Below are 23,132 nucleotides of genomic sequence, written 5' to 3'. Positions count from 1 at the left end.
GATCGATTTCCTAGTTCATAGGAATATTTTTCATTTATCCTTTAGAATTCGTAATGATAAATGACTAATTGGGGAAAAATTTGGAACGGAAGTTTCATTTGCATGTACCCATGTCTACGGAGGAGGAGAATTTGAAGGTAGTTACTTGTGTCTTGGAGGGTTAAGTTATTTCATCGCGAGGAGTATCGAATCTACTACAATAATTTAAAATTATGACTATAGCTTCTTTTGTAATAAGAAATTTTGCTTGCTGTTTATTGGATATAATACTGGTTACAATACAAAATGCAAGTCATCTGGTAACCTTCAAGGCCACAGAGGAAAGATTTGCCGTGCAAAATAATAGTATTTATGTGTATTTTTTGGTAAGTAGGATGGTTGTTGTATACGTGTGATTTAGTATTATTGCCATTTAGAATAGTATAAAATAGTACTTTTAGATTGTGGTGAATAGAAGACTCCCACCTGCTGCTAATGGGGGCAGCCCGTAGGGGGAGTTTCTTAGCAGGTGCTACAAAAATGTTCTGTATGTATTTGTCAAATATGATTACCTTATCTTATCCCCTCTCAACGATTCAAAGTAAGGAGCGACCTGGCTCAATAGTAACCGAAACTCTAAAAAACAGAATTTTGATACCAACAGACAAATCAAAAGAATCGGATTTTTGTGCTGATATCAAATATGTAAGTTTAATTAAGCTTAATTTTACTCATCAAAGGTTACGAGCCAAAGAAAATTTGTCTGATCTTCGAAAAAAGAGGGGACACCCCCTAAAAGTCATAGAATTTTACTGAAAATCACACCAGCAGATTCAGCGTATCAAAGAACCCTACTATTGAGGTTTCAAGCCCCTATCTGGGAAAATATGGTATTTTGTAATTTTTGCTGGAAAAAAGATCACGGATGCGTCTTTATTTTTTTTTTCCAGGGGTGATAGTATCAACCCAGTGGGCCTGGAAATTCTGGAGAGGGTCATTCAAACGGAAATGAAAAGTTCTAGTGCCCTTTTTATGCGACCAAAAAATTGGAGGGCAACTAGGCTTCTTTCCACGCTACTTTTTTCCCAAAATCGTCTGATCAAAATTTTAAGGTAGCTATTTGTTCAGCATAGTTGATTGAAAGGCCAACTAACTATATTTTGGAGATAACATGACCCCCCCCCCCACAGCCCCTGGGGAAAGGTCCTTAAGTTTTAAAATTTGTCCATGGTTTACAAGTAGTATTTGCTATATACTCCCTGCATACACATAATAATTTTTGTTCGTTTTAAGTTTTGATGTTACTTCTTACTTTCAGTTTAAATGTTGCTCTTAATTTATGACTGTTTTTTAAATAATTCCAGGAAATCTGGCCCCACATGTACGGAAAAACCCCCTCCCTATAAAAATATCCTCTTGACAATTCAATCTCTTTGAAAATTTACGGCAGACAATTACTTTGAACCACTCCGCGCGTAAAATTGAAACGGATAAGAGAAATCAAGACATATCAAAGAATTTTGTATAAGAATTTTGGCAAATTCCAGCAGTGTATAATTCCCCCTAACAAGTTCACTCCCTGTAAACTTCTCTATCCATGGAAAATTACCCCTTGAAAAAAAAACAGTAGAAAATTTCTCTTTGCTCCCACCCGAAAATATATGCATGCATCCCAATAACAAATACTATGCCTAAACAATGGACAAATTTTATAGCTTAACGACCTTTTGCCTGGGGCTTTGACGGGTTTGTGTTATATCCATAGGTATAGTTATTGGGCCGTTCTGCTACGATGAACAAAATGGCTATCTTGAAATTTTGATCAGACTGTTTTGGGAAAAAAGGAGCGGATGAGGGTTGATTGGAACGGTTGATTGGATCTCCATGAAAATTGACATTTAGAAGGATATCGCGTCTCAAAGCTCTTATTTTAAATCCTGATCGGATCTGGTGACATTGGGGGAAGTTTTGGGTGGGGAGACCTAAAATGATGGGAAACGCTTAGATTGGAGGGATTGGGATGAAATTTGGTTGTAAAAATAAGCAGAAGTCTTGCCTACGTGATTTACATAATTAGAACGGATCCGCTCAATTGTGGGGGGGGGGGGTAATTCTGAAAAATAAGAAAAACTCCGATATCTTATTTTAAATCTCAACCGGATCAAGCGTAATTGGAAGGGGGGCAGTTGGGGGGACCGGAAATCTTAGAAAATACTTAAAGCGGTGAGATCAGGATGAAACTGGATGGGAAGAATAGAAGCCTGTCTAAGATACGTGACTGACATAACTGAACCGGATCTGCTCTCTTTGGTGGAATTGGGGGGGGGGGGTAATTTAGAAAATTGAGGTATTTGTAACTTACGAAAGGGTGACCAGATCTTAATGAAATTTGATATTTAGAAGGATCTTGTGCTTTAAAGTTCTAATTTCAAATTCCGACCAGATCCTGTGACATTCGGGGGAGTTGAAGGGGGGAACCGGAATTCTTGGAAAACATGAAAATTGGAGTATTTATATCTTACGAATAGATGATCGGATCGTAATGAAATTTGATTTTTAGAAGGAATTCATGTCTCAGAGCTCTTATTTCAAATCCCGACCAGATCTTTTGACATTGTGGGGATTTAGAGGGGGAAATCTTGGAAAAATACTTGGAGTGTAGGAATCGGGATGAAGCTTGATGGATAGAATAAACATATGTCCTTGATACGTGTTTGACAGAATCGTACTGGATTCGCTCTCTTTGGGGGAGTTGGGGGGAGGGGTTCAGTGATTTGGCGAGTTCGGTGCTTCTGGACGTGCTAGGGCGATGAAAATTGGTAGGCGTGTCAGGGAGCTGCACAATTTGACTTGATAAAGTCGTTTTCCCAGATTCGACCATCTGGGGGGGCCAAAGGGAGAGGGAAAATTAGAAAAAATTAGGTATTTATAACTTAGGAGTGGGTGATAGGATCTTAATGAATTTTGATATTTAGAAGGACTTTGTGACTCAGAGCTCTTATTTTAAATCTTGACCGGTATTAAGCCTCTTATTTTCCTTTTTAAATCAATCTATTGATTCATAGAATTTTCTTAGAGCTCATACCATATATTCTCTTGGCTCTTAGCTCTTCTCGCCTCGTCACAAGTGCCATATGAGCTCTTAGCTCTTGTTATCGCTTAATTTTTCGTAAGGGGTTAAGATCCTTCTGCAGGTGCAAATTACATAGTGTTTTGACTCTCTAATATCTTAGGAATGGTATTACGACTATTTTATCCAACCTTTGGTGTAAAAAAAAGGAAAAGTTCTTAGTCCCTTGCTAAAAATATGAATTAATTACGGAGCACTTGTTAAAAAAAAGCTCTAACCTTTTTCCAGAGATTTTGGAGTTAAATGATGAGACCTTTTTAGAAGAGATGGGTAATTGATCTAGCGTATGACCTATTATTAACACCTGAAATCAATGCCAAGAAATTTGCAAGCAACGTTCTCTTTTAAAAATTCATTGCACTTTGTGAAGAGACTTCATTTCAAAAACAAAATCTGAAGGTGTTTTTCTGAATTTTCTTATTTATTGAAACACTGATGAAGGGGCTAATAATATTTTCAATATATGCTGTAGCTCTGAGTAAGTCTTGCAAATTTAAATAAATATATCTAGCTAAATCAGCGTTCACGGGTTTTTGCTAATAGCTGTTTTGAACTATTTATGGATGGCGGTGGCAAAGAGGGTTTTTAATCTTTTGGTTTGCTGCCTAAGCTTTTATAATGAAAATGAATTCTTAATTTAAATTTTCCTATTTGAGTGACGAGAAGGTTTTATTATGAAAAAAGGGTTTGTTCAGAATATATGTTTTTTTCAATCATAAAACGAATTAAACAGGAATCCTACCCTTTAACTTGCAACAGGGTCTATCGGACGACAAGCATAAAAAAGCAACTGCGCGTTATGGTCTTTTGTCGAGCGGGAGAAAAAAAATATTCTGCTCCATTTCCTCAGACAGGAGCCTCAAAGTCCACTAATCCCCATCCTCCCAAAAGAATAAAAATTAATAAATGAATGCTATCTTTTTTATTCTATGATGCATGCATAGCCAGTGAAGTATATATAGTAATGTGGCAAACCAAGAAAAAGACATTTTGAAACAAAAGCGATTCATGATACCAGTTCTGATTTTTCACCCTTAACTAATGCTCTGGCTTTAATTAATGGATGTCTGCCAAACTAGACATTTCAAGACCACGTCTTTACTACAGATTTTTATGGCACTTGGTATTAACCAAGTGAGTTAGCAATCGCCAATTCTTTCGGTCTGTCGGTCTGTCTGTCGGTCCCGGTTTTGCTACTTTAGGCACTTCCAGGTAAGCTAGGACGATGAAATTTGGCAAGCGTATCAGGGACCGGACCAGATTAAATTGGAAATAGTGGTTTTCCCGATTTGACCATCTGGGGGGGAGTGGGGGGCCGGTTAATTCGCAAAAAAAACAGAAAAAATGAAGTATTTTTAACTTATGAGCGGGTGATTGGATCTTAATGAAATTTGATGTTTGGAATGATATTGTGTCTCAGAGCTCTTATTTTGAATCCCGACCGGATCTGATGACATTGGCGGGAGTTGGAGGGGGGAAACCCCTCCACTCTCTTTACTGCTTCTACTATGAAGAACTCACCGCAGCACCAAGCCACTGGAGTCCAACACAGCTACGCACGCTCCTCTATCCCAATTTATTCAGAGCCTCCCTCTTTACACCCTCCCAGGAAGTTTCTATTCCCTTTAAATCTTTCTTTATGACATCCTCCCACCTCAACTGCGGACAGCCTGCTTTCTGTTTAGCCCTAGACAGTTGGCTGAAAAGGACATTTTTTGGTAATCTGTCATCCTTTATCCGCATATTGTGCCCCAGCTATATCTACCTTTCTCTCATTACAGCCCTACAAAGCGGTATTTACCTACGATATTTGCACCACCTACTGTTTGAAATACGGTCTGTCAGAGGGTTTCATTAGTTTATTTATAATGATTTATTTACGTTTTAAGCATGACTTTTTTTTTCACTACTTCTGCTCCCCTTTGGTTTAAATTAGTTCTGTACTTATTTAAAAAAAACTTCTTTTGTTGAAACAGCTTCTGTTTGTTAAGTTAAAAGAATTAATTTCTGTAAGTTTTATTGAAATTTTTTTTATTGATGAATAAAAGCAAAAAGATGTTGGGGTGCTCTTCATATTCTGGACAAAATTTTGCTAGGAATTCTAAAAATAGCTATATTATAGAACTACAAATGGTTGGGTACGGCTACTAGTATTTTAAAAAATGTGAACAATTTTGGGAATTTTTTTGGGGGGGAAGCTGTTCCGTCGTATCTACTGTTACAACCTTTGATATAGACGAATAATGATCAAACACTTCGTTGTAGGAATTTTTTTGTGTGTGTTATATTTTGCTTTAATAGCTTGTTTGTTTACATTTATGCATTTTGAGCTAGTACATTAGCTAATATAGTTCCAATTTGTTGCAAAAAAAAAGAAAGAAAAGGAGATGAAGAATCCCTTACAAGATTTGTTCCAGTTGCGATTCCCTTGGTTCTGAAACTTTTATTGAGGTGTCTTCACGGCCTGAAATTTTAATGAGATCAAAAAAAGATCACACTAAGAATATAACACACTAATAACACACACTTTCAAACTAAGAATCAATACAACCATTTTTTTTTAACATTCTTTGTCGCTGATGAGCTCCCTTCGGTCAACAAATCAAAATTTAGTATCTACTTGTCCTTTCCGTCCAATATTCCCTCACAGTTTCAGCTAGGTTACTTAAGGCGTTAATCTATACCATTAACCGTATATGAACTATTGAAGACGTCTCATTCTGATATCCGGGATGGAGATAGTGTCATTTGATTTAGCTCAACATCACCTTCAATATTTACAGAAAGTTTCAAATATCTTAGCCGTTCCTGCTGTATTGCAGATGAACCATTTTGACACCCTGGATGCATACAGTTCACCGATTTAGTTCAATATCCCCATCGGCATTCCCTCAAGACAGAGTGTTTTTTGATTTAGTTTAACATTTCTCTCAACTTTCGGTGAAAGTTCCCACTTAATACTCTTAAATGTTCCCGAGTTATTGCATATATGCCATATTGACATTCATAATGCACTTAATGTCTCCTGGATTAGTTCAATATACCTCTCGATATTCACTCGAAATTTTTACTTAATACTGTTAGTTGTTCCTGAAATATTATAAATGCGCCCTTTTTTTACCTTTATGTTCACAGTTGCTTTTGACTTTGTTGTACAATGTTTGTTTATTCCCTGAAAGTTTCTACTGTGGTCCATGGAACTACCTGAGATACTGTCAATATGTCTTTTTGGCAATCTTGATGCACATAGTGCGTTTTGATTTTGATCAGTACCATCTGTACAATTATCTGAAAGTCGCCTTAATACCCTAAGAAGTTGCTGAGATATTTTTGATATGCCCTTTTTTCAACCTGAATGCAGGTAGTATTTTATCGTTGAATTCAATTTGCTCTCTGATCATTCCTTGAAAGTTAAACTTGATATCAAAAGCTGTTCGTGCCATGTTGCGGATACTGTCTTTTGACAATTTGTTCGGGATTTATCTCAACATGCACCGAAGGTTTCAGCTTTATACTTAAAGCAATTCTTGTTATATTATAGGTTCATCATTTTGACGAAATGGATGCACATAGTGTCTTTCGATTTAGTTTAGAATCCTCCCCCAGCATCCTCTGAAAGCGTCTACTAAATACTCTTAGCCGCTCTTGATATTTTGCAGACGCGCTCTTTCGACTACTTAGGTGTATATAGTATACTTTGATTTTGTTCGACACCATCCTCACCAATGATTGAAGGTTTCAACTTAATACCCTTAGAAATTACTAAGATATTGCAGATGTGCTCTTTTGACTACCTGGATACACATATATTCTTATGATTCAGTTCGATTTTCTTCTCAACCTTCTCCTTAAAGTTTAAACTTAAAACCCCTAGCTGCTCAGTTATTGTATACTAGCCATTTTGACAATCATGATATTAGTCTACTTTCATGTTTAATTCCTGGTCTGACATGTTGAGAGCCAAAGTAATTGGACAATATCAACGCGGTAGCTCCCGAAAATGTCTGGGACAGCACTGCAACGCAACTGTGACTATGACTGGGGTCTCATTCGGAACCGGTTTTAGACTGATTGGAAACCAGTAACATCTAGTTTGCCTCGTGGGTTGGACCTCACTTCCTCAAGGCCATGGTCACACAACAGTTGCATGCACAATCAGTTAGCAATGCTAGTCTCAAAACAGTTGCCCCGTGGCCGCTGGGCCCTAGTCGCTCCTGAGCCGTTCTTGATAGTGCAAATGCGTCTTTCTTACGACCTTGTTACACGTAGTACACCTTCCTGACTCTCATACAGTTCACCACCCTTCTCACCATCCCCCAAGACCTCACTAAATTTGATTTCCAAGGATTTCAATAAAAGGGGTGCCAGCATTGATAATAAGTAAAATACGCTTAGCTACATATATATATATATATATATATATATATATATATATATATATATATATATATATATATATATATATATATATATATATATATATATATTGTATAATATATTAGTTCTTCATCACTTTTTCGATGGTTTTTATCTCCGTGGGGCTCTTAGAAAATGTAAATTTTTTAAATCACACCTTATCTACCCATGTAAGTTTTTGCCCAGAAAATTTCTTTTCCGCCAAAAACTAATCCATGCTACCCCCGCCCCTCCTTAGGTAGTGCTCATTTTCACATTTAGCATTTATCTTTTATTGACTAATTCAGTTTTTAGGAACACATTTGTATCTGTGCTTTTCCTATATCACAAAATGTTCCAGGAAAGTCTAAAAGGATTTGTTAATAGCAAGCATAATTATATGTGAAGAAAAAAGGTCTTGACCAGACATCGCAACCATCTCGAGGTTTTCGCTCTTGTAATGTATTTAGCCAGTCTTCAAAATTTATCCTTTTATAAATTTTTTAGTTCGGAAAAACATATTGTCTATTGTCTGCAAATGATTGACTTTTCTTTTCTTTTCTAGATAATGAAGTAGCTGGGCAGTAAATTTCGGAAAGTAAATTTCTCTGTATAAGCCTGTTCTCTGTTGCATTCGTCTTTTTGTGTATAGACGCTTATATTTACATAAAAAGACAGTGCAGCAGAACTGGTTTATTATAATTTTAAAGTTTAAATAAAAAAAAACAAGGGTTCTAAACCTCAAGTTAAATAGAATCTCAGTAAAATTTGCGTATATTTTTTTTGCTCCCCTTTTTATATTTTACTAAAAAAATAGAACCCTCAAAAAATTTTTAATCAATTTTGCTTCAATTTTTTGCTCATCCTTCACCTAACGAATTTACTGCTCATTGAAGCTGTGCAATTATGTGGCCTCTGCTCCTGCCAAAGAACCTCTTCCTGACTCAACATACAACAACATTTTTTTATTTTATATTTTAATATAAATTTAATCAATAAAATATTGTTACTTTGTATTCTTGCAAACTGCTTGTTGTTCTTAGAGCTAGGGATAGTTCATAGGGACGGAGTACAAGATAGAGAAAATTAAAATAAATACATAACTGTTTATCAAAACTATTTATGAAGAGCACTTACTATACACGAACAACTATTGTATACTTTCAACTTTAAGCATCCCCTTTTAAGAAGGGGATGCCATGAAGGAAAAGTGATATTGTGGTTATGTTTCAAAAACAGTTTCGACAGACCTATTTTGGGCCCGCCATTTTATATTTGCGGATTAATGCTAAACTTAAAAAATGTAGATAGGACTTTTTTATATATAGAGTGAACCTGATAAAAGTAGGAAAGGGGATCTTGCTTGTCCAAAAACCCCAATGCCAGGGTTTACTGCATCTATATGCTTACTATTGGCGAAGTAATAATAATCATAAAATGACTAAAATAATTCATTCTTTCAAATATATTGACCATCGGGTAAAGAATAATTTCAATTGAAAATATATTGCGTATTCATTGAAGAGGCAATGCTACTAATTGTTTTGGGGAGTTAAATGAGGGTTCCACAACTCATATTAATGGCCTTTTCCGTTTGTTTTTGTGCTGGATTTCTTCATTCAATTTAGTCTGTTTGGTTTAAGATTGTTAACTTAGAGGATTCGACTTATGCCCGCTCTGATCTCTAAAATTGTGTCTTCTTTCGCGAAAATGCATCGTTTTCATGCATTGAATTTTTAAATCAAATAACAGTGTATACAGTACTTTTGCGTTGACGATAGCTTCTGGTCTATGGATGTGCATCCTAAGCCCAAAAAACCTTTGGGCGTTTTCATGAGTATCTAGGCTTGTATGAGAAGCCTAGAGGAAACTTTTAAGAACCTAATAAAATTATTGAAGGAGAATTTTTATCGTCCTTCTTAAGAACTATGCAGTAAGGTCGTGGAAATATGGCATATATTTTATGACATTTTACAAAATGTTGAAGATTAGCAAAAAAATATATAAAACGCCTTTTAAACCGTCGATTGTTGAAAAGACGCTATACTTATGACTGTGGGGGAGACCTGTACTTAACGCTTTCGGTCTCTAAAACTCATGAAAATTTGGTTATAATAGATTTTGAGTTGATTGTAAATCGAAAGTAACTCTAGAACAAAAGAGGTTATAGCATTAAGCGTTAATTATTTATAGCATAAGTGCAACAGCATTTTTCATAAGCTTGCTCTTTGGGAAACAAGTTCTTTCTGCTGTTGTAATTGAAAATACCCTTTATAACAATTTTTTGGCCGATTCGAAATATAAGGCTTAACCCCTTTTCATAGATTGTTGGCAACAGTAGTATTTTTTTAGTAATGACTTTAGTGCAATCAGGCTTTCTAAACATAGGAATTGACTATCCCTTGTGAGGTGTTTCTTTACCTACCGTAACGGTGTTACTAGTATATAGCTAGTAAGAATAGTGGGTAATCAGAAGAATATCCATTGACACCCTGTTATATCTCTAGAAGCCGTATTATTAATCCTTTGGAGGAGTATAAACAGCTTTCTATGAGCTCTGCAGAACACGGGCATTCATTTTTGGGAACAAGCTTTGTGTAAAATTTGCAGAGAGGTATAATTGAGATGGATGGCATTTTGTCCAGAGAAGGTATAATTTCACCATGCTTTCTTGACCAGAAGGAACAAACCCATTCGAGAATATCTACTGCGTGAATGGATGGTGAAAATATATTTTTGAGGAGATGGGATTAATCAATATTCTTTATAGCTTTACCTCCAAAGATGAAACAAGGGTGTTGCACGATCTTTGACTGACTGACTGACTTTTTTTGTGTTCTCTGTCTTTGAATTTTTGGAAACTGACCCTCTTGGCAATAGATAACTTTTCTGTCTCCACAAGATATACCTGTCGGTACCGGGAAACCTAGGTTGTGTCTCCATTTCTAAGGACATTTGTCAGTATCAGTAAAAAAGTGAAGAGAATTCTTTACCTCAAAACAGCGTCGATCTGAAAACACTGTCAATTAGTCCAATCTGTTTTAATGTATTGCACCTTGCATATGGTAAAGCCCTGCTTGTCCATAAATGTGGTCATGATAAAAGTTGAAAAAATCAAAAAGAAAGTCTTCTCCACTAATATTTAATATTTGCACCATAATGCATTTTAAATTACATAAGCCGATTTTTTTTCTGTTGACAAGATTATTACCTGCTCTTTAAATAAAAATGGTTAATGGCCTCTTTTGAATTATATTATTGAAAACAGGAAGTTTTGCACAAAAAGCAAAAAGTTCAAACCAAACGAGAACCAAAAAGTAAAATCCAAAAGATTTTGCATAAACTCTTAGTTTGAGCAAAATAATTTTGATAAATCAAAATTTGATAAATACAGGTATAGTGATTAAAATATTAAGTAAGATATGGATGTTCGGAGAGATTGCTTTGCCACAAATATTTAGAAAATCAGTTGCATTGACATGGTGTGCCTTGTTCCGTTAGAGAAATTTTTCTTTCCGCCATCAAACGTTTAAGGTGTTGTTTTCCAAATCTTCTTCATAAATTTCGATCAACTTCAAAAATGGCTCTTTCATCTCTTTACTTTCTTCACTATTCTGTGGATAAGTGTGAAGCAAACAGTGAAACCCTTTTAAAATATTCTTGTGCTTTAAGAGACGTTCTTCTATAAAGTTTTATACTTTCAATCCAGAAGATGAATAAGTTAATTCTTTAAAATTGTTCTGTGCTTTCGGCTGAGACATTTCTTCTGTGTATCTGCCTGTCTAAAATCCTTGTAACACTAACTGTAGTTCCATTCTATTTGGCCAAATTTCCATTCAATTTGGCCAAAGAAAATAAAATCAGTGAAAAATAGAATGTCAAACTTTATTTTGCCGTGGGGGGAGGGAAGGTGTCAGCACGCCATAAGTTGAACACCTTACGAATCGTGCATGTTGTTTCAATATCTTTGGCGGGGTGTCCATATTGCTGATGGACGGGTTCTCTTTAGTAACAAACGTAGTGAGAGCCAATTCAAGTTTTGTTCCACTTTCTTTTTGTAGCTCTTTAATGTTAACAATGCTTGATATAGCAACAGGGCCCTTGACTGATTAAATAAAAAAACGAGTTTTTTTAACTGAAAGTAAGGAGCGACATTAAAACTTAAAACGCACAGAAATTACTTCGTATATGAAAGAGGCTGCTTCCTCATCAACGCCCCGCTCTTTACGCTAAAGTTTGACTCTTTCTCTCAATTCTTCTTTTTAAAACAGTAAAAAACTTTAGCGTAAAGATTGGGGCGTTGATGAGGAAGCAGCCTCTTTCATATACGAAGTAATTTCTGTGCGTTTTAAGTTTTAATGTCGCTCCTTACTTTCAGTTAAAAAAACTCGTTTTTTTTATTTAATTTCTGAACGTTTTTGAATCAATGCATGTTTTGATTTTGGCTCTCCGCAGAGGAATAATCAAAACGAAATTTTGCATATTTTTTTTTTTGGGGGGGGGGGGCTAAATGGCTTTCTCATAATTTTGATCGAATGATTTTGAGAAAAAAAGAGCGGGGGCGAAGCCTAGTTGCCCTCCGATTTTTTGGTTAATTAAAAAGGCGACTAGAACTTTTAATTTTTTACGAATCTTTTTATTGGTAAAAGATTTACGTAACTTATAAATTAGCTCACGTAAAGAACTTTTGTATTCTCATGTTTTTATTACATATATGAGGGGATTCGCCCCATCGTCAGTACCTCGCTCTTTACACTAAAGCTTAAATTTTATCCCAATTCATTAAGAATGACCCCTGAATCACAAAAGCCGTAGAATAAATAGTTGAAATTACTAAAAATACTTTAGCGTAAAGAGCTAGGTATCATAAGGAGGTGAGCCCCTTATATGGGTAATAATTTCTGTTTGTTTTTAAGTTTTATTGCTCTTCCTTACTTCCAGCTGAAAAAGCTTTTTCACATTTTTTTTTTTTTTTTTTAATAATGCTAGTAAATCCTGCTCTCCCTTCATGGAAGTTTTCTTCTCCCATGACAAATTCTCGATGGAAAGTTCCCCCAGCATATCCCCCTCTTCTCAACCCCTCCCCCCAACCAAAAAAATCCTCCTGAAAACGCCTGTATACTTCCCAATAACCATTACTATATGTAAGCACAGGTCAAAGTTTCTAACTTGTTGCCCCTCCCACGGGGACTGTGGGGGAGTAAGTCGTCCCCAAAGACATAGTTATAAGGTTTTTCGACTAAGCTGAATAAAATGGCTATCTCAGAATTTTGATCCGTTGACTTTGGGAAAATAATTAGCGTGGGAGGGGGCCTAGGTGCCCTCCAATTTGTTTGGTCACTTAAAAAGGGCACTAGAACTTTTCATTTCCGTTAGAATGAGCCCTCTTGCAACATTCTAGGACAACTGGGTCGATACGATCACCCCTGGGAAAAAGAAAAAAAACAAATAAACACGCATCCGTGATCTGCCTTCTGGCAAAAAATACAAAATTCCACATTTTTGTAGATAGGAGCTCGAAACTTCTACAGTAGGATTCTCTGATACACTGAACCTGATGGTGCGATTTTCGTTAAGATTCTATGACTTTTACGGGGTGTTTTCACCCATTTTATAAAATAAGTCAAATTTTCTCAGGCTCGTAACTTTTGATGGGTAAGACTAAACTTGATGAAACTTATATATTTAAAACCAGCATTAAAATGCGATTCTTCTGATATAGCTATTGGTATCAAAATTCCATTTTTTAGAGTTTTGGTTACTATTGAGCCGGGTCGCTCCTTACTACAGTTCGTTACCACGAACTGTTTGATACCTGGTGCTTTGCTCAATCTTTGACAAATTTTTTAAGGCCTACTACCGCTCTATATTGATAGGTCCATAGAACTTGCTTGCTTGCTTTTATATATATATATATATATATATATATATATATATATATATATATATATATATATATATATATATATATATATATAGTTCTTCTTTTTTTTTCACTAGCTGAAAATCACCCTTGTTTGGTTTCTCGATTTTTTCCTTTCTGATTTTTCTTTGTTGGACTTCTGGTATAGCCAGGCTAGTGTGGTCACAAAATGTATTTATCTATAATATGTAATTGCTATAGTACAGTGATGATGATGCTCTTCTTTCGTATTATAGGACTCGGGATGCTTTTCTTTTTTTTTTCTAACATCCTCTACATATTTCACCGTGAACCTCCGAAATCTGGTTAATTATGACATTCACCGATGAATGTCCGAAATTGCTTTTTTTCTGCTTGGATTCAATTAGCTTTGCGAATCAGCTTTTTCAGTCTTATGCAAGGTATGAGAGTAAAAGTTAAAGTTAGATTAAATTTGGTTAAAAATATCAGACGGTAAAGATTGTATTGTATTGATGTATTGATGGTAATGATTGGTACTGATAACTAAAGATTATAATGGTAATCTCCATTAGAAACGATGGACCTGAGATCAAGAAACCCTGCGGGAGTACAAACTGAGCCTACTATTGTAGTAGTAATCTCCATTATAGTGGTAAAAGCTAAAAGAGGAACTCTGGGCGGTGTAGGGGAATTTAAAGTATGTATATCTTTAACAATTGCGAGCTGAAAACCGACTTAACATTTTGATTTCTTTGTGAAACAGTTTGTGGTAACAAACTGTAGTAAGGAGCGTCCCGGCTCAATAGTAAACGAAACTCTAAGAAACGGAATTTTGATGCTAAAAGATACATCAAAATAATCGAATTTTAATGCTGATTCTAAATATATAACTTTCATCAAAAATTTATATTTCATCTTTGTCAACAAAAGTTACGAGCCTGAGAAAATTTGCCTTATTTTGGAAAATAGGGGGAAACACCCCCTAAAAGTCAAAGAATCTTAACGAAAATCACACCTTCGCATTCAGCGTATCAGAGAACTCTATAGCAAAAATTTCAAGCTCCTATCTACAAAAATGTGGAATTTCGTATTTTTTGCCAGAAGACAGATCACGGGTGCGTGTTTATTTGTTGTTTTTTTTTGTTTTTTTTTTTTTTTCAGGGGTAATCGTTTCGACCAAGTGGTCCTAGAATCTCGCAAGAGGGTTCATTCTAACGGAAATGAAACGTTCTAGTTCCCTTTGTAAGTGACCAAAAAAAATTGGAGGGCCCCTAGGCCCCCTCCCACGCTCATTTTTTCCCAAAGTCAACGGATCAAAATTTTGAGATAGCCATTTTGTTCCTCATAGTCGAAAACTATAATAACTATGTCTTTAGAATGACTCACTCCCCCAAAGTCCCTGGGGGAGGGGCTGCAAGTTACAAACTTTGTCCAGTGTTTACAGTAATGGTTATTAGGAAGTGTACAGACGTTTTCAGGGGGATTTTTTTGGTTTGGGGGTAGGGTTGAGGAGAGGGGGCTATGTGGGAGGATCTTACCTTGGAGGAACATGTCATGGGGGAAGAAAAATTCAATGTAAAGGGCGCGGGATTTTCTAGCATTAATATAAAAAAAAACAATGAAAAAATAAACATGAAAAAGTTTTTTCAACTGAAAGTAAGGAGTTGCATTGAAACTTAAAACGAAGAGATTATTACGCATATGAGGGGTTCTAAAAATACTTTAGCATAAAGAGCGAGGTATTTAGGAGGAGATAAATACCTTGCTCTTTATGCTAAAGTATTTTTAGTAATTACAACTATTTATTCTACGGCGTTTCTGATTCAGGGGTCATTCTTAAAGAATTGGGACAAAACTTAAGATTTAGTATAAAGAGCGAGATAGTAACGAGGGGACAAACCTCCTCATATACATATTAAAAAATATAAGAATATAAAAGTTTGTTAAGTAAGTTAATTCTTAAGTTACGTATATTTTTTACTAATAAAAACGTTCGTTAAAAATCAAAAGTTCCAGGTGCCTTTTTAAGTAGCCGAAAAATTGGAGGGCAACTAGGCCTCCTTCCCCACCCCTTATTTATCAAAATCGTCTGATCAAAACTAAGAGAAAGCCATTTAGCCAAAGAAGAATTAATATGAAAATTTCATTTTAATCATTTATGTGCGGAGAGCCAAAATCAAAAATGCATTAATTCAAAATCCTTCAGAAATTAAATAAAAAAAACTAGTTTTTTATTTTAATTTATTTTATTTTTTAATTGGGTTGTCCCCTCCGCAATCCCTCGCTCTTTACGCAATAAAGCTTTTAATTATTTTAAAAAGCAGAATTGTGGTAAAGAGTCAAACTTTAGCGTAAAGAGTGAGGGATTGCGGAGGGGACAACCCATTTCATATACGGAGTAATTTCTGTTCGTTTTAAGCTTTAATGTCGCTCCTTACTTTCAGTTAAAAAAAACTAGTTTTTTTTTTATTTAATCCTTGAAGAGAATACTACTCTGGCGCTGGTAAAGATCAGACAACCTATCACAAAGAAATTGGAGATTAATAATCCGTTTCTTGAGAACACACTAACGCTCAAACACACTAGCCGTTTTCGCATAGCACGTCAATTCATCTCTACTGGAGCAAGAAATTTGTGGGGTAATTTGGGATTGATGGTAGATGGTAATTTTTGCAGAATCAATCGATCCAGGGGAGTTGTTTTTATCATTATTCAAAACACAAGGTACAGATGGGGAATTAACAATACCAATTGGAGCGATCACTTCCAGTCGATTATCATCGGAATTAGTTGAATTCTCTTCAATAGAAATAAGGTGGGATTTTTTAACCTCGAGTGGTTGGATCACTTCAGGTTGATTATCGATGGTATTAATCTCATAATTTACGACCATTGTTGATCGGCACCATTTAGGGTTTTTAGGCGACTACTTTTTGTGACGCCAACACAAGCTGGGTGCAACCAAGCATTGCACTCAGAACACTGGAATGACCCAGTTCCACACTTTCTGTAGCATTCATTCCAAGGATGGGACATTGTAGGCTAAGGAACAAAAACGAGACACAGATACCTCTTTTAGGTACCACTATTTATAGTGGTAATCTCCATTAGAAACGATGGACCTGAGATCAAGCAACTCTGCGGGAACAGGGCCATACAATCTGAGCCTACTATTTTTACCAGAAAAGCAAAATGCTTCAATTTTTAATAATCTCATAAAATGAAAAATAATCTTCTCATCAACTTTATCTGAAATTGGTATTTTTATGATTATTTTTATCTAAAATAGCAAACTACTGAAGTTTGGATTGTTTTTCTAAAAATGGAAAACCATTTCCCTTGTTATGTTCATCAGGAATATATCTAAAGAAAGCAAAAATTAACCAAAAAAATGAAATTGTTACCGCTGATTCGCCCGGTCTCTGGTCACATAGAATTTAAAATATTCTGTTCGACAAGTAATTATTCGACAAATACAAAGAAAACGAATACTAAATTGAATAATAACGAGCATCAAAGAGAAGCTATGAGAAAATAAGGGAGAGAACTTTAAAGGCAGTGACAAAAACGGACAAACTAAAGACACGGCAAGTATTTAGGCAAGGACTTCCACTAAGTCGTTCTCAGCTTTACGGAGAAGAGAAGAAAAAAGAATATGAAAAGGCATGCACATAGAATTTAAAGGACTTGGATATGCTTGAATAACAATTAAATACAAGGACATAAAACTAGGGCTACATGCGGAAAGGGGGACACTTTAAAGCATTCACAGAGGAAAAAGAGGAGAGTAAAAAAAAACAACTCGGTCATTCAACAGGATTACGGCTTTGTTTAGTAGAGATTTGGCTGTCATGAATCCTTCATTTCCTACTAAATTTAAAAGTCAGCCTAATCTCAAGTTACTAAACCCAATCGTGGTGACAATGAAAAGATTTTAGAAATTTTCTCAGGGAGTTTTTCACTGACAATGAAGCCGCCTGTGTGTTTACACGACAAGTGTATTATAAAATCCTGTTCAAATTCGAAGTTAACTAATGTCAGACTTATTCAAATAGCCCAGGTTCTTGGAATAGATAATGCTCTCGTAATGAACCTCAAACATTGAACTGCAACCTCTGAAAGTAACCTCGTATTTATTATCTTTTTAATTTTCTTCGTCAAAATAGTTTGAACTCGAAAAACAAACGTAACTGCCGGATCAAAAATTATCACCAATAAACCAAATAAAATTTTATAAGCTTATAATTTTAAAAATTTAAAATTATCACCAAATAAAATTTTAATATTTTATTTTTTTTTACATTTATAAGCCATTGAAAACATACAGCTATTAAAAAGCATACAAGAGTGTTAAATCTAAAATAAAAACAAATCCAATATGATTACACTGAAGTATATTGGCAGACTTCGCTAAAGCACATTAATAATGAGATTTTACTAATACCAGGTTTTAGTTTGTGGTGATTTGAGCCAATTGGATTTCCAATTCGATTTTTCCGATTGGCCTAAAAATGACATATAAAATTCTGATTGGGTAAAATTAGCCCTAATCGGGCTGAGCCTAAGCTGAATCTTGGTATTAGTAAAATATTATTGCGGATAGGCCTTTAAGACCTGCCTGTCTAGTTTCAAAAATCCAAAGCAGGAATAGATTGGAACGATCTAATTTTTTAGGTCATATTTTCTTTATTCTGCAAAACCAAAAATAAAGGTGTCAGAACATTCTATTATTAGTATATATATATATATATATATATATATATATATATATATATATATATATATATATATATATATATATATATATATGTGTATATATATATATATATATATATATATATATATATATATATATATATATATATATATATATATATATATATATATATATATATATATATATATATATATATATATATATATATATATATATATATATATATATATATATATATATATATATATATATATATATATATATATATATTATACCCAATCATCTTCTATGCTGCGAAGCTTAGTTACGGTAAACTTAATGTCATATTCTTAAAACTCATGTAATCTACGAACTTCCTTTGCGGCACTACCCTCGTTCTTTGAGACACTATTGGATTCACAAATTAAATGACACATTTAATGATACACTCTTATTTGAAACTCCACATGATGGGCAAAATAAGCAAAATACGCTAATAAGTTTTAACGGAAAAAAACTAACAAGGTTACTTTTTTGGAAGTAAAAGGATGCTAAAGTACTTAATTTATAGTTACTTTATCAACAGTATATCAGCACTGTATTTATAGCATTCTAGTTATTAGCAGTCATTTTTTAGTAATGTGAGTGGAACAGTCAGTTTTCGGATATAACCTACAATCAAGTCGTCAGAAAATTTGAAACAAGTATTAATTTCCATAAATATATTACTAAAGTCATGGAGGAAACCCTGGGGAACCTTGCAAGATAGAAAATAGTTATATTTCTCTCCGTTATGAAGTGGAACATACTGTTCTCCTTCAAATGATTAAATAAAGAAATAAAAAAATTATATAGAAAGTAAGGAGTGACATTAAAACTAAAAACGAAAAGAAATTATCTGTATATGAAAGGGGCTGTCCCCACGTCAACTCCTTGCTTTTTACGCTAAAGTTTTCATTGCTTTAAAAAATAGAGCTGTGAGAAAGAATCAAACTTTAGCGTAAAGAGCGAAGCATCGAAAAGGGGACAGCCCCTTTCATATAAGGAATAATTACTGTTTGTTTTAAGTAATAATGTCGCTCCTTACTTTCAGTAGAAAAAACCTTTTTTTTATTTGATTTCTAACCGGTTTTTTAAATAATGCTAGGAAACTGACCCCACCGCCACGGAGGAACCCCTCACCATGAAAATATAAACTACACAATTCAATCCCGGTGAAAATTTACCCCTGACAATTATTGTTAACCACTCCGTGCGTAAAATCGAGACGGGAAATAGAAAGCAAGACACATACAAAATATTGTATAACAATTATGGTAAATTCTTGCAGTGTATAATTTCCCCTGACAAGTTCACTCCCTTGAAACTTCCCTCCCCATAGAAATTCCTCCGTGGAAAAACCCCTGCATGTATCCCAATAACAATTACTATGCGTAAACAATGGGCAAATTTTATAACTTAAAGACCTATCCCCTGCGAATGCGAGTGGGGGAGGGGGTCATGTGATACCCAAAGGTATATTTATTGGGTCTTTCATCTATGATGAACAAAATGACTTAAATTGTGGTCGGACGATTTTGGGGAAAAAGGGGCGGGGTAAATATCTTAGTTACCCTCCGACTTTTTTGGTCACTTAAAAAGGACTCTAGAACTTTTAATTTCAGTTTAAATGAGCCTTCTTCTGATATTCTAGGACCACTGAGTTGATTCGATTACCCACGGATGAAAAACAAATGCATCCGTGATCTTTCTTCTGGCAAAAAAATACAAAATTCCACATTTTTGAAGATAGGACCTTGAAACGTATGCAGTAGAGTTTTCTGACACGTTGATTCTGATTTTGGGATTTTTATTAAGATTAATTGACTTTTAGGGGGTGTTTCCTCCTTTTTTCAAAAATCAGGAACATTTTCTATGGCTCGTAACCTTTGATGGGTAAGAGTAAACTATTGAAATTTATATATTTGATATCAGCTTAAAAGCCGATTCTCTTCATATATCTATTTGTTTCAAAATCCCTTTTTTAAAAACCGTTTTTTAGAGTTTTGGTTACAATTGAGCCGAGTCGCACCTTACTTACAGTTCGTTACCGCGAACTGTTTGAACCGCAATTTTCTCAGATTTTTCTTTTGGTTGTTATTACGTATATGAGAAAGTTGCCCCCTCCTCAGCACCTCGCTCTTTACGCTAAAATGGTTGCCAATTTGTAAAAAGCTTATTATTCTAATTAAACAATCCTTTTGTGTCTGGAGTCACTCTTAAAAAATTGGAATAAAAAGTCAGACATTAGTGAATGTAAGGAGAGAGGTACTGAGAAAGGGACAACCCCCTCATATACTTAATGATTTTTGTTCGTTTTAAGTTTAGTGTTGTTCCTTACTTTCAGTTGGAAAAACTTGTTTTTTTATTTAATACGAAACCACAAACCAAAAACATACAATATCTTAGGTTTATTATCACATAAAAATCATAGTTAGGAATCTGTTTAAGATAATATTAAAGGCTAAGATTGGCCGAAAAATGACACAAACAGATAATTGTTTATATTAGCCATTATTTAAAAAAATTCCAACTTGACTGTAAAGAGCTACGTACTGAAAAGGGGAAAAACTCTCCATATACGTAATATGAGGGGTTTTCCCCCTCGTCAATACCCCACTCTTTACGATAAAGTTCAAATTTTGCTCCAATTCTTTAAGAATACCTCCTGAATTCCAAAAGCCGTTTAATTAGAATAAATAGCTCTTTTGAAACTACTAAAAATACTTTAGTGTAAAGAGCGAAATATTGACGAGGGCGTGAACCCCCGCATATGTAATAATTTCTATTCGTTTTAACTTCTGATGCTGCTCCTTTCGTTCAGTTGAAAAAACTTGTTTTTTTCTATTTAATTTCTGATCGCTTTTTAAATAAGGCTGGGAAATCCAGCGCCCTCTTCATGGAAATCCTCATCCGTATTTTTTGGCTGGTAATTCTAGTACATTCTTCAGCCTTCTTATCTTTTTTTATTTTTTCTCCTTATTTCAGCCAGTCTAAAGAGAAGCCGCATTAGCATTCAGAGTAGCCAGGTCAGAATTAGGCCTAAAAATAAGAAAGTAGGAATTAGGTCTAAAAAAAGAAGTCAGAATTAGGTCTAAAAATAAAAAAAGTAAATATGAAGTCAATTTTATATATTTTACGGAACTATGAAGAATTAAATAAATTTAATAATAAATTTCAAAAGGAGGTAGCAGGCCAGTTCACAAATCCTGTTTAAAAACAGTCTAATATCACTACCAAACTCGCCCTAACCAGCCAATCTATAAATCCTAAATAAAATATATGTCAACGGGCATTAAACGCGAAAGGTATTTTATAAAGACATATATTACCCAAGGGATTTTTTTCTAGGCAGTTAGTTCATAAGCATTTATAGTAAAAATGAGAAACGAATATTTTTTAGTTGCTCGCCTTCCATCTTTTTATCCATGCACTGATACTTAAATTATTAGAACTAGGTATAAAAATAAAAAGTAAGTATGAAGCCAATTTCATATATTTTATGGAACTGTGAAGAATTAAATAAACTTAATAATAAATTTTAAAAGGAGGTAGCATGCCAGTTCACGACTCCTGTTTAAAAACAGTCTACTATCATTACCAAACTCGCCTTGATCAACCAACTTATAAATTCCTAAATAAAATATGTGTCAACGGGCATTAACCACGATAGGTATTTTATAAAGACATATATTGGTAGAAAAAATTGATTATTTTGGGAAAATCAACAGCCGAAAAACAGCAAATGTTTAAAAAGGTCAAATTCGAAGATGAATATAGTTTATTTGTTTTTTTTTTTACAGACCACCTGTACCTGTGGAACCAATTTCATCACCAGTACTCATTCCAATTGAAGCAGCACCGACACGACCACCATTTACTGTTGCACCCACACCACAACCGTCACCCCCAGTTCCTCAACAAGTTCAGTCTTTGCCCATCCCACAGCCATCTTTACCTCCTGTTCCATTTGTATCACAATCACAACAGGCGGAACGAACAGGACGAATTCCAGATGGCGCTGAAGGTACTATAATAATATCAGAATTTGTCAAATTCATATGCTACCTTCCAATGTTTGATGTCTTAAAGGTTTATATGAAGCTTTAGTTAGCACAAATGGGGGTGAAATTCTCTCTCCAAATGTCGATACGAAGAACCCTCAACATAAGTGCTGATAGTAAAGGCCTCAAAAACTGTGCTGTTTCAGTGTTTAGGACCTCCCCCATACGAGTCAAACTAAAATTTTGCAAGTATTCTAACCCCATAGCCCCCCTGGATACAGCTTTGTTACGACTGTTTCTCTTTTAGCTCGCTGATCATTACTAAACAAAACTGAGATAACTTTTTTTTCCTCTCACTCGTTGTCAAGGAGTGGACCTCCAAAGGAATTCTAGCAGAAGAAGAAAAACCACTTATGGTCCTAATTCTGCCATTTACATTTCCATTTTTAGTTTATTTTGCCGGATCCTTCTTACATGTAAGTCTTTGAATTTACCTCGTTACAACACTGTTCCTTTAAACTAGCTATAGCATTATCTAAGCTTTCGAAAAAAGAGGAATTCACCTCCAAAATACAGAATAAGCTCGCTGAAAATTACATCATAAAATTCAGTATATTAACCAGTTCGTGGTAACGAACTCAGTGAGGAGTGACCCGGCTAAATATGAAGCAAAACTAAAAAATGAAATTTCGATATTAATAGATACATCAAAAGAATCGTATTTTTATGTTGATTTTAAATATATAAGTTGCTTTACTTTTAGTTAGATTCAGCGTATAAGAGAAACATACTGCAGAAGTTTAAAGCTCCTATCGGAAAAAAAATGTGGAATTTTCCACATGCCGTTATCTGGTATATTATCCTTATTCGAGCTGATATTTATTTTTTAGACTGGCTGAAATAAGGAGAAAAAATAAAAAAAGATAAGAAGGCTGAAGAATGTACTAGAATTACCAGCCAAAAAATACGGATGAGAATTTCCATGAAGAGGGCGCTGGATTTCCC

General features: G+C 34.7%; 2 protein-coding genes and 1 long non-coding RNA gene across 7 annotated transcripts in view; all 3 read left to right on the top strand.

The window, feature by feature from the left end:
- LOC136039531 (uncharacterized) overlaps positions 1-8,520 on the top strand; it is a 61,012-nt gene extending 52,492 nt beyond the window's left edge. For all 5 annotated transcript variants that reach the window (XR_010620476.1, XM_065723336.1, XM_065723333.1 and 2 more), the window contains one exon: positions 8,070-8,520. Coding sequence is in view for 4 of the 5 variants with exons in the window: in XM_065723336.1 (XP_065579408.1) it covers positions 8,070-8,092 (23 nt within the window). In the remaining variant the exon portion in view is untranslated. The remainder of the gene's footprint in view (positions 1-8,069) is intronic.
- Positions 1-23,132, top strand: part of LOC136039533 (WD repeat domain phosphoinositide-interacting protein 3-like) — a 475,762-nt gene that overhangs the window by 161,448 nt on the left and 291,182 nt on the right. The window lies entirely within an intron of this gene.
- LOC136039052 (uncharacterized) overlaps positions 21,931-23,132 on the top strand; it is a 70,985-nt gene continuing 69,783 nt past the window's right edge. Inside the window, exon 1 of the long non-coding RNA XR_010620365.1 lies at positions 21,931-22,603. This is a non-coding gene — a long non-coding RNA (uncharacterized LOC136039052). The remainder of the gene's footprint in view (positions 22,604-23,132) is intronic.

This window comes from Artemia franciscana, chromosome 19 (assembly GCF_032884065.1).
Source record: "Artemia franciscana chromosome 19, ASM3288406v1, whole genome shotgun sequence".
Classification (NCBI taxonomy): Eukaryota; Metazoa; Arthropoda; class Branchiopoda; order Anostraca; family Artemiidae; genus Artemia; species Artemia franciscana.
Note: the sequence above shows the minus strand (reverse complement) of the source record. Positions and strands in the feature narration are given on the sequence as shown.